This window comes from Prunus mume, linkage group LG7 (genome assembly GCF_029339155.1).
Source record: "Prunus mume cultivar Tortuosa linkage group LG7, ASM2933915v1, whole genome shotgun sequence".
Taxonomy (NCBI): domain Eukaryota; kingdom Viridiplantae; phylum Streptophyta; class Magnoliopsida; order Rosales; family Rosaceae; genus Prunus; species Prunus mume.
This window is the reverse complement of record NC_142704.1, coordinates 14553955-14573216: the sequence shown is the minus strand read 5'-3', so window position 1 is coordinate 14573216 and position 19262 is coordinate 14553955. Positions and strand designations below refer to the sequence as shown.

The following is a 19262-nucleotide window of genomic DNA, read 5'->3' as shown; positions in this document are numbered from 1 at the left end:
CCTCACTTTTACCCTACATTATTGGCCGATTCCCATTTACCTTCTCTCGTAGGCATGTGTGCCGCCCTTGGGTTTCTTTAGTTCTACTTTGGGGTATTGTATTTCTTTTTTCGTTGTACACAAAAAGATCAAAAACCATATGGGCTTGTTTGGTATGTCGGACTATGCTGACTAATCAAAGAAACGTCAAGGAAAGTGGCAACTCAACCTCACTAAGCACTCAATATACATATATAATGAGAGCTTCAGTTAATGGATTATTTGAGGGACACCCTTATAGGATCCATCTTGCATTGTATTTCAATGATCCAATTTATTTTTAAGGAATTCATTCAAAGATTATCTCTACAAAAGATCACTTTGAATTCATTTGATCGCTCAATTAGATGATTGTTATTTTAGTATTTGAATCGTTTGAATAAAATTCGCAGGGGGATTAAAGTTGTCATTCAAATAAAATTATTTGCAGATATCTCAATAGAAAGAGAACATGCATATAAAGTAGCGCTGAAGCACAAACCACTCGTTGTAGTGGGCTCGAATCGGAGCTATAACGAAGAAATGGTGAATAAAACTTATGTAGGGGCAAAATTGTAATTTTGCAAAACTGGATTTTTTAAATATCCAGATTTCTTCTCTCTCTCTCTCTCTCTCTCCCCACGAGCAGCTCCCCCTCCCCTGAAAATTTTCCTTCCAGCCGGTGGCTCAAGGAGCCACCAACGTCGCCACACGCCACCATTTTTGGCGGCACCGGTTCCAAAGGAACCGCAACCTCTCCCTCTTCCCGTCCCGCCTCAGCCCAGCCGCCACAGCGGCAGGTTTTGGCCGGAAAATCGAGGAAAATGGCCGGATTTTCGCACGGCTTTCCAACCTCTCGTTCTCTCTCCTCCGGCCACCGTTTCCGACGAATGAGGTATGGAATCTCATCTATTTTTCGAGTTCTAGCTGATAGTTGGATAGGATTTGATCGCTTTTTAGGTTTTGGTAACCCAATTTACAACCTAGGTTTTGGCCGGTTTTCGAATTGAAATTCCGGCCACTTGCCGTCCAAATTGGACGTTGCAGTAGTTGAATAAAGTGTTCCACTCGTCGAGTAGTAGCTGTAGATGGAAGGGTGGCCCTCGGTTTGGAGATTTTCCGACCGAAGGCATCGCTTTGGACACCCACGGGCTGCAGGCGCGTGTGGCGGCGCGTGGGCACTGTAGCAAAGGGACATTGTGTCCCAATACGATCCTCTAGTTGTCACGAGCGCATAGGCGTGCTCAGATTCTACTTCGGATATCGTTTGGACCCCAAACGGATTTCGCCTATTGTACAATTTCCCGGGTTCGATACGTTGAACTGTTTGATCGCAACCCATTTAATATATGTTGATCTAGGCAGTTCTAGGATTGAGTAGGAATCAACGGATCGTGAATCGGAGTCTCGTATACTCCGAAATGATCAACCCTAGGGTTAGGTTTACCATAACCATCCGATCGTGAGTAATCTGACCGTACGATTGAGACGAAACTCTCAGGACATGTGTCCAAGGCATATTGAAACCCTTAGGAACGTTCGGATTGTAAAATGGATGTGACGGGGAGAAAGAGAAAAAATAGAAAATGTTCATTGTTTAAAGGAAAGTTTCAGTGGGACAAGTGAAGCGTACTTTGTAGTACAATGAAGATATAGAATTCATAATGTTAAATAATTTTATTCTTCTTTCAACAATGACATACATGGAGCCATGCAGAAGACCACCATGATAGTAGCCATTTTTATGGATTTCCTGAATGGCTGACAATAAGCCCCTGCAAAAAATAAAAATATAAAGTTAATTATGCCAACAAAATAATTCTAAATCAAATACAAAATAGTAGTATCTTAAAAAAGACTAATATTAAATATGACTTTCACCTAATTTGCATTATCCATGAATCGTGAAGTCGGGATTTGCCTTGAACAAGTAAAGCAGGCAGTGAAGGATATGGATTTGGTTGATAGAGTGACAGTACCCATTGATGGACTGTTGCATCGAACCATTCATAGCCAATTGACCAAAACCCATTCATATAAGGGTTGTTATGCTATAATTCTCATACCAATTAACAATGTGTCTAGGGGGCCGGGGATTGGTTTGACAATAAACAAGCAGATATGGGCTTAAAACGCAATCATTCATGTTGCTAGCAGAGTATGTATAATCAAAAACATTTTGAAGCCAGTGAACATCAACTCTAGCACCAAAGTTAAAAAATTTCATGGGTTTAGAAGGACTACCCATTAGTATGGAGAAATTGTACGACTGATGGGTGGTCCTTCTAAACCCATGAATTTTTTAAACTTTGGTGCTAGAGTTGATGTTAACTTCAAAATGTTTTTGATTATACATGTTCTATTAGCAACATGAATGACTGCGTTTTAAGCCCATATCTACTTGTTTATTGTCAAACCAATCCTCGCCCCCTGGAAACATTGTTGGTATGAGAGATTATAGTATATCAACCCTTAGATGAATGGGTTTTAGTCAGTGGCTGCGAATGGTTCGATGCAACGATCCATCGATGTCTGTCATTCTATCCAAATCCATATCCTTCACTGCTTTACTGTTGAGTAAATCCCGACTTCACGATTCATGAATAATGCAAATTAAGTGAAAGTCATATTTAATATTAGTCTTTTTTAGATATTACTATTTTGTATTTGATTTAGAATTATTTTGTTGGCATAATTAACTTTATATTTTATTTTGAAGAAAGGCTTATTGTCACTATTTAGGAAATCCATAAAAATGGCTACTATCATAGTGGTCTTCAGCATGTATGTCATTGTTGGAAGGATAAAATTATTTAACATTTTGAATTATGGATGGTGTTCAAGATCGAGAAGTCATGAAGCTTACAGATTTTTAAAGCTTCGGGGACTACATAAATAGTCTGCTTTATGGCTATCAATCATGGACGAATAAAGACAATTTTGTGTTGTTTTTCCAGCTGTCAGGGTGAGTTAATTTTCTTTATTTATTTGTTTGCTGAATAATGTTGATATTATCTATTTATTAATATTGTTATTTTCTCTTTTTCCATATTAATAATTTTGTTTAGAAATTGATTGATTATCCCTTTTTACTGACGCCCAGCTTAACGATGAAGAAGATCGATGATATTTATCAAAGTAAGAGCCCTTCTGCACGTATGAGATTTTTCAACAAAAATATTGCATTTGCTACGTTTTCATTGATTGGAATTTGGATCCGAGTAGGTGTGAACCATTTATGGTTGCAATATATAAATTTGATCCGAAGAGTTAAGATTCATGAGAAACGTACATCATCATTTTAACCAAAATAATTGGAACTTGACAATTGTGGAGGTCGAGGTTGAATTAAGAAGTCTATGGCCTGATATCTCATTCACATATATCCATGAAATTGTAAGTGCTATTTTACTTTCTTTAGATACTTCTGTTCCAATATTGGAGTATGATTATATGTAAGCGTTATTTTATTTCTTTAGATAGTTCTGTTCCAACATCGGAGTATGATTATATGTTATTTTACATGAAATTGCATTATTTTATTTAAGCACAAATTGAAATTAAAAAAGTGACTGATGCCCCAAATCCCCTACGAGCCATCGTTTACCTAACTTTTGGCCCAAATCTGCCCCGTTGCGATGCCTAGCTTCAACCGAAGTGTAATTAGGTGTCTATGTTATTTGAGTTGCCATTTCCCCAGCTGTCCTCATGAGAATATTTTCCTCACATCCTGCATGTATATTATTTTGGGTAAAATTTGGAGAATGTTGATGCCATATTATTTCATCAAAAAATTACCCGTACAGAACTTATTATACATGAGCATGCTGCATGCAAACATAATAGCAACTATCACAATCCCATATTCATGGTGGATTTTTACTTTAAAACTCTCGCGAAACATTCATACTTTTGAAGAACGCGTCATTACATGATTCATGGTGGAATATGGGAGCTGCCAAAGAATCCAAAACCTTTTACCCTTATAATGCGAGATGAGTCTACTACTGTGTCTTTTCAACCCAAACATAATGCAAATCAATGAAGCCAGTCCATGCATTGAGTATTACTATAACACTTAACCTAGAGCTCTATATTTTAAAAAGATTACACACTCAAGCATACAAATTCTCAGATGGCAGAATGGGAAAAATGAAATTACAGAACACAATAAGCATTTAAACAAAGTCATAATTTTTTTTTTAACAAAATCATATGTTTTGCTATTCAAATAGAAGTTACTAGCCTACATCGACGTTGATATCATCTCAGCCATCTTACGTTACCTATCAGTATATTTGAATTCATATATTTGTCTGCAAGTTAAGATGCCACAAGAACGGGCATCCATGCAATTCTAAATACGGCAGTAGACTTTAGCTCATGAGATGTGTAAGAAACAATACGAATTCACACAAAAAAATCAAAGGCCAATCAAAAGAATTTCCAAAATAGAAAAATTTATATATGAATCAAACAGCCCAGAATGTCACCAGATTTTAGCCTTTTGTCAACAGCCTAATCAAGCACTCTTTGAGCTTCCTCAGTCAATGTGGGATGGGATGCTCATGACTGAAGAACCACATGTCAGCTTTCCCAAGTAGCTTGATTGTTTCTTCACACACCTTGAAAAGTGTAATTCCATTTGCCCGTAAATTTTTTGCAGCCAGACTGGTTCCTTCGGCCCAATTCTAAGTATACCGCATTATCAATAAAGAGTAAGTATGTGGTCAGAGATTCGTAAGAATTTTTTGTCTTTTGTTTTTGTTTTGATATTGTAAGAAGGCGCTTCATATCTCATATTTGCATCCTCATTTAGCCTTTAGTTGTTTTTGGATCGTAACTTCCCAAATTTCACAACTAAGCGATTATGCATAAGATAGAAGCGTGCACACAACTACACAAGGGCCCTTCTAACCAGCACAATTTGCTAACTAAGCTTCAACTTATGCAGCTCACTTGAAGATACTCATGCACATCTCGTTTTGGCCCACTTCACATTCTATTTTGTGATTCGAACCGTTTCAGATCTTTATTGAAAAATTCTCACAAAATTTTACTCAAATTGGAAAACGTGTAGTTATCTTACTGTCACTTTCAATAAATAAGGAAATGTTCATAATAGTAATCAAGTGGAAATAAGTTCCAATTTGAATGAAATTTTGAAAGGATTATGTTTGAATTAGGACCTAAAAATTGAACTTAAGACACTTTTTCTCCTTCTTCACTATAATACCCAAATCTGTAACCCTAAGTCCCTGACATCGCAGTCTCCCTCTCTCCGCTGGGCAATTTCTGCGTCATTGAGCTTCGTTCCTTCTCGAAACGTTCCCGAGGGATCGCAGTCTCAGTTTCAGTGAAGAGGCCAAGATTCATCACAATTGAATCTGAAAGTCTCTTAAAATCCCAAAAGGAATGGAAGGATTAGAACAATGGAAGGTGCTGGGAGAACAATGGAAGAAACAGGCAGAGAAATGGTCGTCGCAGGCCCTTGAACGCATTCAGGCAGAGAAATGGTCGTCTCAAGCCCTCGAATACATTCATCAGGTTCCACCTGAGCAGATTTATGCTGCTATCGCCATCTTGATATTCACATCATTTTTACTCATATTGGGTATGAATTTTTTGTCATTTTATTTATTTATTTGGTTAAATATTATATTTTATTTGTAATTACTCTGATATATTCTCTTCATATCTTTTGTGTTGTAGTTAGGTTGTTTAAACGCCCAAAAGCTAATACCATACTGCTGAGTGGGCTTAGCGGGAGTGGGAAGACTCTTCTTTTCTATCAAGTAAGCTCTGGCATTATTGGATTTTGTTCTTCTTAGGCCAATTAAGAAGTTAGATTTTTGTGCAAGCTTTCTGCTAATTGGTTTTGCATATGGGTAGAAATTCTATGCGTTTTATTAAAAATTTTGTAAGACGGTCTCAAGTTATTAAAAAATTTCTCTTGGTTCTTTTGCTTATGCTGTTTCTTCTTTTCTGATATAATTGAAATTCTATTCCTGTTTGTGATAAGATTTTGTTTGATGCTTGGAAAATAGTATTTGGGTAGAAATTCTAAATGCCTTTTATTAAGGAAGTCCTTTGAGTAGAAATTCACCGATTTGAGTTTCTTCTATGATCACATTGTAAGACAGTCTCGAGTTATTAAAAATACTGTGTTGGTTCTTTTGTTATGTTGTATCTGTTTTTCTTTTTTCGGATATATTGTGAAACTCTATGTCTGTCTGTTTGTGATAAGATTTTGTTTAATGCTTGGAAAATAGTATTTGGGTAGAAATTCTAAATGCCTTTTATTAAGTCCGTCCATTTTTCCCCTCGTTTTGAGTATCTTTGATGATCTAGTTATGCCATAGCAATGTTGATCTAACTTTTGCGACATGATTTGATGTATGTGCCAGCTTCGGGATGGCTCTTCTCATCAAGGTACTGTCACATCTATGGAACCAAATGAGGGAACTTTTGTGCTCCATTCTGAAAAATCCAAGGTATATCTCAGCCTCTTGTGCTAATATGCAAGTAATCAATGTTTAAAAAACTATGGCTTGTTAAATGAGGGCAGATCTAACTTATCTGCCTTCTATGTGTAGAAGATTTTAGCCACAAACATTTTCTTCCTTTTCTTTTTTACTATGTTCTTGTTTATTGTCCTTCAGGAACTTAATCATGCTCACCCTTCTTTTGGTTGTCACTGACAGAATGGAAAGGTAAATCCTGTTCATCTTATTGATGTCCCTGGGCATTCTCGCCTTAGAGCCAAACTAGATGATTTCCTACCTCAAGCAGCAGGTATAGTATTTGTGGTTGATGCTTTGGAGTTCTTACCAAATTGCCGTGCTGCTTCAGAGTAAGATTTTCCCTTTCAATAAAAAGCTACAATATGATATTGAAACGTAACTATTCTGCTTGCCATATTTTCTTACATCTATGTCACAAGTGGTGGTAAAGGGTGCCAGCCCTACTGGTCTAAGGCCACAGAGTGACAAAAATACTCGTAAAAAATAGAGGAACCCTGATTTTGTGATGTAAGCATAGGTAGATGCATGATTTGCACCCAACATAAGATTTTCACTAATAAGGACTGATCTTTGGCGCTTTGTTTGCAACAGGTACTTATATGATATTTTGACCAAGGCTAGTGTGGTGAGGAAGAAAATTCCAGTTCTTATTCTCTGCAACAAGACAGACAAAGTGACAGCACACAGCAAGGAATTTATTCGAAAACAGTTGGAGAAGGAAATGTAAGATTTGATTTCTTCTGACAATAGGTGTCTAATCTCTGATTGATTATAAAGTTTTACTTTAAGTTTTTCAGTGGTGTGTACAGGATTATATTAATTGTTAGTTTATATGCACTTGAAAATTATATCATGCATCTTCACTTTTTGATAAGACGTATCTTCTATCTTCATGGTTCATGAGGAAGATATATTGTTGTGATAACATCCATGTTTTCCATAAATATAATGCTTGCATTGTTCATTCGCTCTAGAGTTCTCTGTGATATTGTGATTTATATTCATCTGTTATATAGTGATTCATATTCATCTGTTTCTGATTTATATATATATATTTCATTGTTCATTATCTTGATACATTTGTCATACGTCTTACAGTGACAAATTACGAGCATCAAGAAGTGCAATATCAGCAGCTGATATTGCAAATGACTTTACACTTGGAGTACCTGGCGAACCATTTTCATTCCATCAGTGCCAGAACAAAGTTACGGTTGCAGAAGCATCTGGTCTAACAGGTGACGTGTCCCAGGTGGAGCAATTTATTAGGGACCATGTGAAGTCTTAGTATGTTTCCTCCCATTTCATGAGTGTGGTATTTTTGCTTTGAGAATTGTCGGTTGAACATCGTTTGTTGATGATTGAGAAAACAAAGATATGCTCAGAACCAATTGAACTGTTCAAGGAAAGTGGAGGAATAAAAATAGAGGAAGAGAAAGCAAGGCACAGATACACCAATGCATGTTTCTGTTGTGGTCTCAGTGAGGACTTGAGACATGGTATGGTACAAACTGCTAATTATGGTGGCTTTGTTGTAATTTAAAGGATCTTCCAAGAGATTATGGCCCAAGTTGTATTAATTTGATTTTTGTGCTCTTGATTGTGTTTGCACTCTAGGATGTCCCCAGTTATGGTCAGCCCTAAATATTTACTCATCGACTTGTCCTCCACACAAATGTTTAATTCTGCAGTAAAATGTGAAAAATTCATCCCTGTTTAGTTTGATTTAAGTTGGTCATTCCTATTTTGTAACATACACAACAAAGTTGAAATAATGCAAGTTAGTCGGTCTCAATAAACGTTCTATCGTTTTCCTTAATTAACAATTAAGCAAATCTTTGTAGTGTAAGGGTTAGTTTGGAATTGCTGTGCTGTGAAAATAATTACTTTCGGATTTGTTGTAAGAGAAATCAGTTGTGAATGAAAGTAGTTTGGCGTTTGATAAACTTTATATTGAAAGTGATTTTGATACAAAAATCAATTTAAAAGCGTTTGGTAAATGTTTGTGTAAAACAACTATGAGCTGTGAAAATGACTATTATTCAAGTGTTTTGGTATTATATATATATATATAATAGTCGCACTTCTTTTTCTTCTCTTTTTTGCCAGAACATTGTCACTTTCAAGTATGCAAATCTTTTATTAAATTTTGTTGTTGAGAAACACCCTAAATAAAATAACATTAAAAAATTAAAACAAAATTAACTCACCCACTCTACACCCCTCTTCTTGCTAGCCCACCCTCCCACAGATCCACCCTGATCTTAACAATCAACACCCTGAAAAGCTCTCACACAGTTAACAATGTCAAAGTCAAGATCCAACACAAGGAGAGTATTCTGCCAAACCAATAGAGGTCTATCTTTGCTCGCAAGCAGCTCCAGGATGGCTGCACCATCGCCGAGTACAACATCCAAAAATAATCCACTCCCACCTTGTGCTCTGACTTCGTGGCAGATAGATAGAGTTACCTCTCGTGGGAGGATGTAGTAAAAAAAAAATGAAAATGGGAGGAGTTGGAATGGGTTGCTTTATCAAAACATTCCCTGGAGGTTTGAGAGGTTTTCACCTTGCAACGTTGTGAGAAAAATGAGATGGTCTATGTGGGAAGAAGATGAGGGATAGTTGGAACGTGCTTGGGAGGAAGAATATGAGGGATAGATGATGTAAATTAGAAAAGTTAACAAGGATATTAAAGGCAATTCATTAAAATTCATTAAACAACCCGACTCCTTGTTTAGCTTTCCGTGAAAGCTGAAATAAAATCAGCCCTTAAGCTGCTTTCTAAAATCACGGTCGCTGACAGTTATTTTATCCCAAATGTGATTATCTTGCATTTTACCAAGCAAGGTGAACTTCAATAACTTTATCGAAAATTACTTTTTAGCCCAAATAATTAATGCTAAACGGGCACTAAATCGAACAACAGTAGATGATAAAACTTCTTGCCACTGGAAGATTGATAAATTTTGATAGAGATGATGTCATTTGTAATGGGTTTGTATCAGTATATTGATGAAATATAATAGTAAATGGTGATAATAGATAAATAATTTCAAGTGTTCAAAATTTATATTAAAATTTGTATATGTGATTTGGTTTGATTTATGCGGTTCTAAAAAGACTACACTGAATTGAATTTATATATATAAAGCAAAAGACAGAGAATAGTGAAACATTCAAAATATCAAAAAATGACATTGGTTAATTCAAACATTAAGAATTGAAATTATTAATTAAATGAAGATAATATGATAAATTCATATTATTTTATATTTAAAAAAATTAAAATTAAAAATAAAATAATATATTAGATCCTACTTTTATAGAACATAACTATCAATTTTATCTTTTCCCTTAATTCTAAAAATTTAAAAATTAAAAAATTAAACCAATTCGCACATAAGTGAAGTGAGGAGGCTAGTCAAACTAATTATTGTTCTTCTGATCCGGTTCAAGATATAATTTTTTTTAAAGTAAAAAAGTCATTTAATTAACATGTTGAAATTTTTTCTAATTTTCATTATTGTCCTAAATTCGAGGACATCATCATCCATCTCCCAGAGAGGAGGCAACTGTTCGTTCCCGTTTCGTGCGTCCGTGTCCGCCCTTTTATACACCTTCCCTACTCTTCGCCTAATCCCACTGTCCGTACACAACACACACACTCTCTCTCTCTCTCTGATAGAGGCAGTCTAGGATTTTGGAGCTAAGAGCTCTCTTCCGTACCATAGAAATGGCCTCTGCAAAACCCTAGCCAAGCCAATAATCCCCATTTCTGTGCCATTATTTTAATTTTCAAATCTACAATAAATTTCTTCGACGGCGATATGGGAGGTGCTAATAACAACGGCGACGATGCATCAATGGCCGGCGGCGGAGCCCAGCAGGCGGGTTTGGCTCCGGCGCCAGCACCGTTACTGAACTCGAACGCGCCGCCGCCTTTTCTGAGCAAGACGTACGACATGGTGGACGACCCGGCGACCGACCAGGTTGTGTCGTGGAGCCCCACCAACAACAGCTTCGTGGTTTGGAACCCGCCGGAGTTTGCTAGGGACCTTCTGCCCAAGTACTTCAAGCACAATAACTTCTCCAGCTTTGTGAGGCAGTTGAACACCTATGTATGGCACTCTCTCTCTCTCTCTCTCTCTCTCTCTCTCTGTGTCTTTTCTACTCATGGTTTATGCTTTTATTGGTGATTGATTTGTTTCAATGGTTGATGGAAACACAGATTGGTCTTATCTGGGGAGTGTGGTATATAGTTTACTGAAATGTAAATCGTTTAGATTGTGTGGTTAATGGGAATGCTCAAGATTGGAAAAAGAAAAAGATAGTCTGTCTGTTGCAATCTTGCGGTAGTAGTGTAGTTGAGTGGCAATTCTGAAGTGCTTTGCACTCACTTTGTCGATACTGATTGTTCGAGGGGTGAATGGCTTAAAATCTCCCATTCGGTCCCTCGGAAATTTGAGGGATACTTGAAACGTTAGGAACTCGCGTTTTAACAAAATACTTGTTTTTGGAGTTGAAAGCTTTTGGTTTTGGTTTTTTCTCTTGCTTTCTTTTTTGGAACTATACATATGTTAGAAGGGTGTAAAAAAGTTGTCCTTTCAAATGGAGGTAAGTCAGATTCAAAACACTTAAAGTTGTAAAGAGGTTTGAGAATGTTATGAAGGATTTTTATTCTTCGACTGTTTTGAATAGAGGTAGAAGGGCCACTTGATCAGGTGGTATCTTAGAGCAGGTAGAATGTTGTTTGGGGGTTGGTAATTTGGTCATGAAGGATGAAGACTAAATGGGAAGTCTGTTGGTAGAGATTTCCTTGAGAGGGAGATTCTTTACGGTATGCTGTTAGCATTTTATGGAGTGAAAAAAGGGCAGGAATTGTTAAACAAAGTGAACAATAATTATTTTTATGGTTGTTTCCTGATGTACAAAGCTTCTTGATGAGAACATCAAAATTTTGATTTGAGGAAAAGTGAGGGGAAAAAGAAACAGGGTGGAGAGTGGGATCTGGGGTTCAATACCAATTTTCTGTGCGTGTTTAATTCACCAAGCATAATAGAGTATCCCGTGCATGCTTAATTCACCAAGCATAATATAGTAGCCTATGCAGCATGCTGATTCGTCCCTATGTCTGGATATGTCTTTAAGCACTCTTTTCCATGAGCTTCTCACTGCCTTACACAACATGTTCTATACCATAAACCCGAATTTTTAAGCGCAATGTTGCATAAAAGTTTGACTATGGACCTACAAATACCACTCAAAAGCTGCTTGAAACTTTTGATATGTGAGATAAGATATTTCAGGTTTCTTATTTACATTACAAATCTTGTTTGGGAGATGGTTGCTGTTATTTGGTTTTATGTTTTGATTGTGCTATATGGTTTTCTCCAGTAAAGTTGTGTGGGGTATGTGGGCTTGCATCAAAGACACGCTTAGAAAGAACTGGTAGAGAATGTCTTCATAGCTACTCATTGTTTATTTTGGCTGAGCCACATTTCGAATGATATTATGTAAAGGTACTAGTTATAAGTTATGTGAACTCTGCATATGAAATTGCTTGAATAGAGAATCAAAGATTCTAAACTTGAGTGTAGTGTGGTATCAATGTGAAGACTTTTTGGTGGTTATGGGGAGTGTACTTGTTGAGTGGTGTGACTAGTAACTTAGACTCTGGGAATAAGCACACTATTGGTTCCTGACATGTACAAGGTGCCCATGTGGTGAGTCGGAGGGAGTGCTACTGCATAGGAAGAACTAAGGATGTGAAGTTATTTTTTAACTTTTTGGGAATACATTAATTGGCTTGGGATAAGTCTTGTGAACTCCATTGATCAACTTTGTAGTTGTTTTTCTTATAAATGGGTAGATAATCGATCCATTTTTCTTCATCAATGTTTTCCTGCCTGCTTGTCCTGATATTGTTTTTGTTTCTTTCTTTGTTTTGCTGAATCATGCATTTTTTCCTTTAATTTTCATTATGTTGATTGAACCCCTACTTCATTTTGGTTCAAACAGGGATTTAGGAAGGTTGACCCAGACCGCTGGGAATTTGCAAATGAGGGCTTTTTGAGGGGTCAGAAGCATCTCCTTAAGAGTATCAACCGGCGAAAACCTGCGCATGGACATAGTCATCAACAGCCACAGCCATCACAAGGACAGAATTCAGTGGCTGCATGTGTAGAGGTTGGGAAGTTTGGCCTTGAGGAAGAAGTTGAGAGGCTAAAAAGGGACAAGAATGTGCTTATGCAGGAACTTATCAAGTTGAGGCAGCAGCAACAGTCTACTGATAACCAGCTGCAAGCAATGGTGCAACGTCTTCAGGGTATGGAACAGCGGCAGCAACAGATGATGTCATTCCTTGCAAAGGCTGTGCAGAGCCCAAGTTTCTTGACTCAGTTTGTACAGCAGCAGAATGAGAGCAATAGGCGCATAATTGAAGTCAACAAAAAACGGAGGCTCAAGCAGGATGAGGGCGGGGACTCTGGTACTTCTGATGGACAGATTGTGAAGTATCAGCCTCCAGTGAATGAAGCTGCAAAGGCAATGCTCAGGCAGATTATGACAACAGATACTTCTTCTTCCCGGCTGGAATCTTTTAATGACACCCCTGATAACATCCTGACTGGGAATGGCTCATCATCATCATCCAGTTTAATAGACAGTGGGAGCTCTTCAAGCCGTGCGTCAGGAGTGACCCTTCAAGAAGTCCCGCTGACTTCAGGGCTTGGTTCGTCATCTGCAATTTCTGAAGTACAATCTTCTCTACAGGCTGCAAACTCTGGAACAGTTACGAGAGCTCCATTCTCAGATATAAATGCCCTCGTTGGAGCACAAGAGGCACAATCAATCCCTATTTCTCAGGCAGGTGTAATCATCCCCCAGCTTTCTCAAGTACCGGAAATGGTACCCGAATGTTTAGTTGATATTCCTGAAGAAAACATGGCACCTGATGCGGGTGTTGGATTTATTGAAAACATGGCATCTGACGCAGGTGATGGATTTATCGGCGACATATTGGGATTGGATGGGTCAATGACCATAGACATTGATAGTATTCCTCCTGATCCTGACATAGAAGCATTGCTAAAGAATTGGGATCAATTTTTACAAAGTCCAGAGCCAGATGAAATGGATTCTACTTCTGCAGGAGTGCCCATGGGAAATGAAGAGCAGCCGTCAACAGAGAATGGATGGGACAAAACCCAGCATAATATGGATAACCTTACTGAAAAAATGGAACGTCTTACTTCAGATACCAAAGGGGTTTGATCTTGTTTACCTAATGTACATTAGTCTCACACTTGAAGCTAAACCCCGAACCCCGAACGCTGGTGACGGGTGACGGAGACATACTACTAATTATCATTTTGATCTCATGGCCCCTTAGAAAAGCAGAGCAGCTATACCTTCTGTATCAGTTTAAATTGGCTTTATTTTGCACATATGGAAGGGGACCAGAGGTTTAGTTTTAATTTTAGTTTCTATCTCCCCTTTGGTTTTGATTTTTCTCTGCTTGTCAGTGTTGAATGAACTCCAAAAAGGACAAAGATGGTTCTTATACTGATATCCCCCTTTTATACATTTACTCATATTCTCTCATGCTTTTTCCTTTCCTAAAAATTATTATCACATCCTTTCCTTAATTGTGTTTAGCAGCCTTAGATTATAAATTTAAATTCGATTTGTAGGTAGAGAAGCTGTTAACCGGCCATAAAATAATGGATTAGTAGTTCATGGCTTTGCCTTCCATATTGGATCCATCCCGCCGCCATCTGCCCTCTCTCTGCTTTGTAGGGAGAATTTTTGGTCTACCCTCACCACCCTTCCTAGGCGACACATGTGAGGGTTTAACTATTTATAGTTAATTCTTTATTTTATATTTGTTAGATGACATTATTATGAGAGATAAATAATGTTTTAATAAGATTTTTCTTGATTTACCCTTATTCTGTTAATTGACCCAACAAACTTTCCACTTTTCTATTAATTACCAATGAAGCAAATAACTCAAAAAATTAACAACACCATGACGATCATTACTCAACAAATAATTGACTGATTTGACTTTAATCCTGTGATTAATATGAGGCTTTAATCCAAATTGAACCTTTTTGATTAAAAGTGATGGTAATTTTATTGATAACACAAAAAAAAAGTACAAAGTAGCCACAATGCCAAATATGAGTACAACATCTCCAATGACCAAACACAAAAATAAATTGGTTTGATCTGGAGAGAATTACGCATGCCAGAAAACCTAAAACCTCCAATTCGATAGACAAAAGCACCTGTACTCAAACCTACAATACAGATTCATCGCGCAATAGAAGTAACGGCAAATCCGCATCAAAAAGTCAAACACTAAATACAAACACCAACAAACTCCTATTGAGTTTCTGAGAATTATTAGACTAAAATAAACAAAGAAACAAGGGCACCGCACCACATCCTCTCCAGCAAACCAAAGAGACTCGTAGCACCAACATGGCTAAATCTCTTATTTTGCACAGGCAAAACCCAATCCCATACAAACCGACAACAATCACTTTTCCAACTCCAAATACTAAACTGGAGCAAAATCCATGTGAGTGGACCAAAAGCTGCTACAAAATCGTAGCATCTACGATGGATTGTAGTACTTGCTTTAAAAACACAACAAAAACCAAAGCAAAAAGCTGCGTTGACAACACCACACCGCAACCATCCCAACTACATCAAAGAACAACAAAAGTCAATGAGGACCTACAACAGAAAACACACAAATAAACAAACAAAAGATAAGATCCAGATAGATCTGGGCAAGAGGACCTAAAATCCAAACAAATCTGGGGAGAGTAGTGGAGAGGGGAAGAAAACCAGAAAAGGTGAAAGGGAGATAAGGAGAGAAACATGGAAGATGGGGAAGTCACCCACCCCCAGAGGGGGGCTGCGGCTGCATTTCATGCTCACAGTTTCACCTTCAGAGAGATTAACGACCGAATCTGAACTGAACCTAACTAAATCAAATATTTTTTATTTATTAAATGGGGCGGGGTGTGGGCGGGAAATAAACCCCAATAAACAACTACACTTCCGCAAGGGAAATCTGACGAGAACGAGAGACCCTTAGAAGGTCATCAACCAGAACATCATTTGCCCACACGAGCATTATCAAAATAGCAAATGCCTAAGTCCAGGTTGTAGCTGCACCTTGCAAGGCAGTCAGCAAGGCCAATCTTTTCCCTATAGATATGATATGCTGAATCAAATACTTTGATCATTTAATCAAAAATAATAAAAAATTGATCGAACAAAAAAAGAAAGAAAAAAATACTCTAAAATTATGATAATCTTATATTAGGTCCAAAAGGTTTTCTTAAAATAAAATACTCCAAAAAAAATTATTGAAAGCTAAGTTATGTCATGTATTATGTCCTAGAATTGGACACACGAAAAAGAACAATTTCATGTTGTTACTACTGTCTTTTTCTACACTGCAAAAACTTGGTCTAACATGTTGATGGATGTGAAAAACTCAGTTGATGAGCTCGTCCTTGAGGTCTTGGTTGATTATTTTCCCGTAAATTAGTCGAACAATTAAAAATAATACTAATGAAACTTAAAACAAGACAAAAAAAAAAAACAAAAAAAACTATATGTGTAGTGAATTCAATAAATTAAGATAACAAACCTGTGGATGCATAAACGAGTAATTGGACAACATTGGATGTATAGCTTGGTATCCAAGTAGGTGATTTGGAATCCTTGAACACTAGAAACAGTTGGAAATCCATACGGAAGATCATGATTATGTTCAGCTACAAAAAATTTCACAACACATCCAAATCTTCTTTGCTCTCTTTTCTTTTTCGGAGTTGTCTTTTTTCTATAGAAACCTTCACAAGAACAACAAAATTCTCTTTTATGTATTACATCATTCTTGCCCTTATTTACTCTAAGCTTTCTCACACTAAATCCAACACCTCTACCATATGAAGTGTAATATTAATATGCCTCATGTTCATTATCAAAACTCATGCCAAGTGTTGGAACATCACCAAATTTTCTTGTAAGCTCTTCAATTTGCTCAGTATGATCCAAGGGATCAAGACTTTCAGAATCAGAATCTAAGTAATCAACAGATTCTTTACCATCATTGGAATATGTAGCATGAAATTCATCCTCTTAATGGTCCATGAGGACACTATGTATCATATTACTTGACATTCAATGATGCACAAAAGAAAAAAGAGAGAATATTCAATGAATGCTACATCCATAAAGAATTATATAAAATAAAATAAAAAAACTTAATATTTGGAGTCTTCCACTTCCCATGAAACTGTTGGCATACCAATCTTAACGAAGGACATGAATTGTTGAATTCGAATTTGGCTTTGATACTCAGAAAAGCAAAGCAATCACTAAAGTATAAAAAATATAAAAAGCAATACAAAGTACTAGAAAAAAAAAGTAGCGGCATAGATGATACATATTTGTGCTTGAACAAAGGAAGGAAGTCTGGAATTATTGGGCAGTGCACTCTTGGAGCTGTTAAGTCTTCAAATATGAGCACCCAAATTGTGGATAATCCAGAAACTATAAATTCTCAATTAAAGGGACTTCTGTGTTTTTATTGGAATAAGAACTTATGCCTTTTCAGTTTCCATTGTTTGATTTATTTTAAAAATTAAATTAATCAAGTTTGTTGGGTTAATTAATAGAATAAGGGTAAATCGGGAAAAATCTTATTAAAATATTGTTTCTCTCTCGTAATAATGTCATCAAACAAATAAAAAAATAAAAAGTTAACTATAGTTAAATCCATAGACATGTGTCACCTTTTAGGAAAAGTGATGAGAATACACATATATCTTGGATTAAAGTAGTGAGCAAAAATTCACAATTCAATATAATGAGGGTAAAGTGGTAAAATACTTGTCATTTAAACACACAAATTAAAAAGAAATTAAAAATAACAAACACAAAACTCACTAACAATATGGGAGTTACCTCCACCTCTCCACCAATATATAAAAGAATAAAAGATTATAAAAATATATATTAATTATTAAAAAAACAGTCTTTGATAACCTAAAAAAAGCCGATTGGGACGTGCGTGAGCGTGTGCCAAGATGCTAATATAACAAGAAAAACATACGTGTCGATATAAGTAATTTCACCTCAAAACTAACCAGGTTTTACAGGTGCAGATGAGATAAACTTCAGCTGCCCGTTAATTTTGGGATAGCCTCGGCCACTTGTCAGCCCGCTATGAGTTTGAAAGCAACAAATATTGTAGTTAAACGTACGATCGTCAGATTGACTGATTTGAGTAGATTTGTTAGCACGATTAATTATTTCTCATCCAGTGTAAAACAAAGGAGGATCAAGGAAGAGAGTGTGCATGTGTGCTCATTGATTATCAGTGTAAATGACACTGGTGAGAGAGAGAAGGCACCAACAAGCATTAAGGCTCTCCCCACCGCCACCGGATGTTACTCCGGTAGCAGCTGATCATTTCAGGCAGCAGAGGACTACTACTCCTACTTCTACTCCTGACTCTCCAGCCAATGTTGAAAACCTCTCTGACCTTGAGAAACTGGAAGTTCTTGGACATGGCAATGGCGGCACTGTTTATAAAGTGTGTCACAAGAAAACCTCAACCATTTACGCGTTGAAAGTCCTCCGGTTCGACCACAATGGCACCAGTATCTTGCAACAAGCGGTGCGTGAGGCGGAGATCCTTAAGCTAGTGGACTCGCCCTATGTCATTAGATGCCATGGGGTTTTTGACAATAATGGCTTCATGAGTAGTACTAGTGATCACAATGATGGTGGGGGTGATTTGTGTTTTGTGATGGAGTATATGGAAGGAGGCTCACTGCTCGATGTGTTGCGAGCACGCAAGAGATTGCCTGAGCACGTAATCTCTAGCGTGGCAAAGTGTGTCCTTCAAGGACTGCACTATCTGCATGCCATGCAGATAGTGCATAGGGACATCAAGCCCTCAAACCTCCTCATAAATGGTAGAGCCCAAGTGAAAATTGCAGATTTCGGGGTGAGCCATGTTGTGGCAGGTGCCCGTGAGGCGTGCGACTCCTACATGGGCACCTACGCGTACATGAGCCCTGAAAGGTTTGATCCAGAGCGGTGGGGCGGTGATAATGCGGATGGGTTTGCCGGTGATGTGTGGTCACTTGGATTGGTGGCGTTGCAATGTCACATGGGTCGTTTCCCACTGATTACTCCTGAGCAGAAACCAGATTGGGCAACTTTAATGTGTGTGATATGCTTTGGAGAGGGGGTGGAGATGCCGGAAACGGCATCCCCGGAGTTTCAGAGTTTCATTTGGAGATGTGTGGAGAAGGATTGGAGGAAGAGAGCAACTGTTGATGAGCTCCTTGACCACCCTTTTGTCAATAAAACTTGCTGCTCTTCCACTGAAGACTTGGTTGATTATGTTTAATTGCTTTGCTTGCTTTATTAGTTCCTTTCCTTCTTATTCTTCTTTTCTTCTCTTATCTTTTTCTTCCACTAGATTTTCTAAAGTTTTAAATAATTTTATCCTATTTTTAAAAGCGAGCTACATTCTCTTTTATCTTCTTTTTTCTACTTCTCTTTTACCTTCTTTTGAAGTTTTTTTTTTTAAAAAAACAAGGGTAAATTTTTAGAAACACCTAAAACTATGTCTTTTACCACTGACATTTTCTTTTAAAGATGGGGGAGAACCTG

The 19262-nt window shown here is 37.3% G+C and overlaps 3 protein-coding genes across 3 annotated transcripts; all 3 read left to right on the top strand.

Annotated features, from left to right (window-relative positions):
* Positions 1 to 5152: 5152 nt before the first annotated feature.
* On the top strand, positions 5153 to 8140 carry LOC103336860 (uncharacterized). The gene is made up of 6 exons (XM_008239984.2): positions 5153 to 5632; positions 5731 to 5813; positions 6426 to 6512; positions 6723 to 6871; positions 7134 to 7265; positions 7641 to 8140. The coding sequence occupies exons 1-6, from the start codon at positions 5434 to 5436 to the stop codon at positions 7828 to 7830; spliced, it is 840 nt and encodes a 279-aa protein (XP_008238206.1). The 5' UTR covers positions 5153 to 5433; the 3' UTR covers positions 7831 to 8140.
* A 1957-nt stretch (positions 8141 to 10097) lies between these two features.
* Positions 10098 to 14147, top strand: HSFA1D (heat shock transcription factor A1D). Its single transcript, XM_008239983.3, has 2 exons — positions 10098 to 10663; positions 12564 to 14147. The coding sequence occupies exons 1-2, from the start codon at positions 10373 to 10375 to the stop codon at positions 13815 to 13817; spliced, it is 1545 nt and encodes a 514-aa protein (XP_008238205.1). The 5' UTR covers positions 10098 to 10372; the 3' UTR covers positions 13818 to 14147.
* Positions 14148 to 17880: 3733 nt separating this feature from the next.
* On the top strand, positions 17881 to 19040 carry MKK10 (MAP kinase kinase 10). The gene has a single exon (XM_008240091.3). The coding sequence runs from the start codon at positions 17962 to 17964 to the stop codon at positions 18994 to 18996; it is 1035 nt and encodes a 344-aa protein (XP_008238313.2). The 5' UTR covers positions 17881 to 17961; the 3' UTR covers positions 18997 to 19040.
* Positions 19041 to 19262: the final 222 nt, after the last annotated feature.

Coding starts and splice junctions, on each gene's coding strand:
- MKK10 (XM_008240091.3), top strand. CDS start 17,962: ATGACACTGGTGAGAGAGAGAAGGCACCAACAAGCATTAAGGCTCTCC.
- LOC103336860 (XM_008239984.2), top strand. CDS start 5,434: ATGGAAGGATTAGAACAATGGAAGGTGCTGGGAGAACAATGGAAGAAA. Junction 6,513..6,722: donor TCCATTCTGAAAAATCCAAG/GTATATCTCAGC, acceptor TGTCACTGACAG/AATGGAAAGGTAAATCCTGT. Junction 7,266..7,640: donor AAACAGTTGGAGAAGGAAAT/GTAAGATTTGAT, acceptor TACGTCTTACAG/TGACAAATTACGAGCATCAA.
- HSFA1D (XM_008239983.3), top strand. CDS start 10,373: ATGGGAGGTGCTAATAACAACGGCGACGATGCATCAATGGCCGGCGGC. Junction 10,664..12,563: donor TGAGGCAGTTGAACACCTAT/GTATGGCACTCT, acceptor TGGTTCAAACAG/GGATTTAGGAAGGTTGACCC.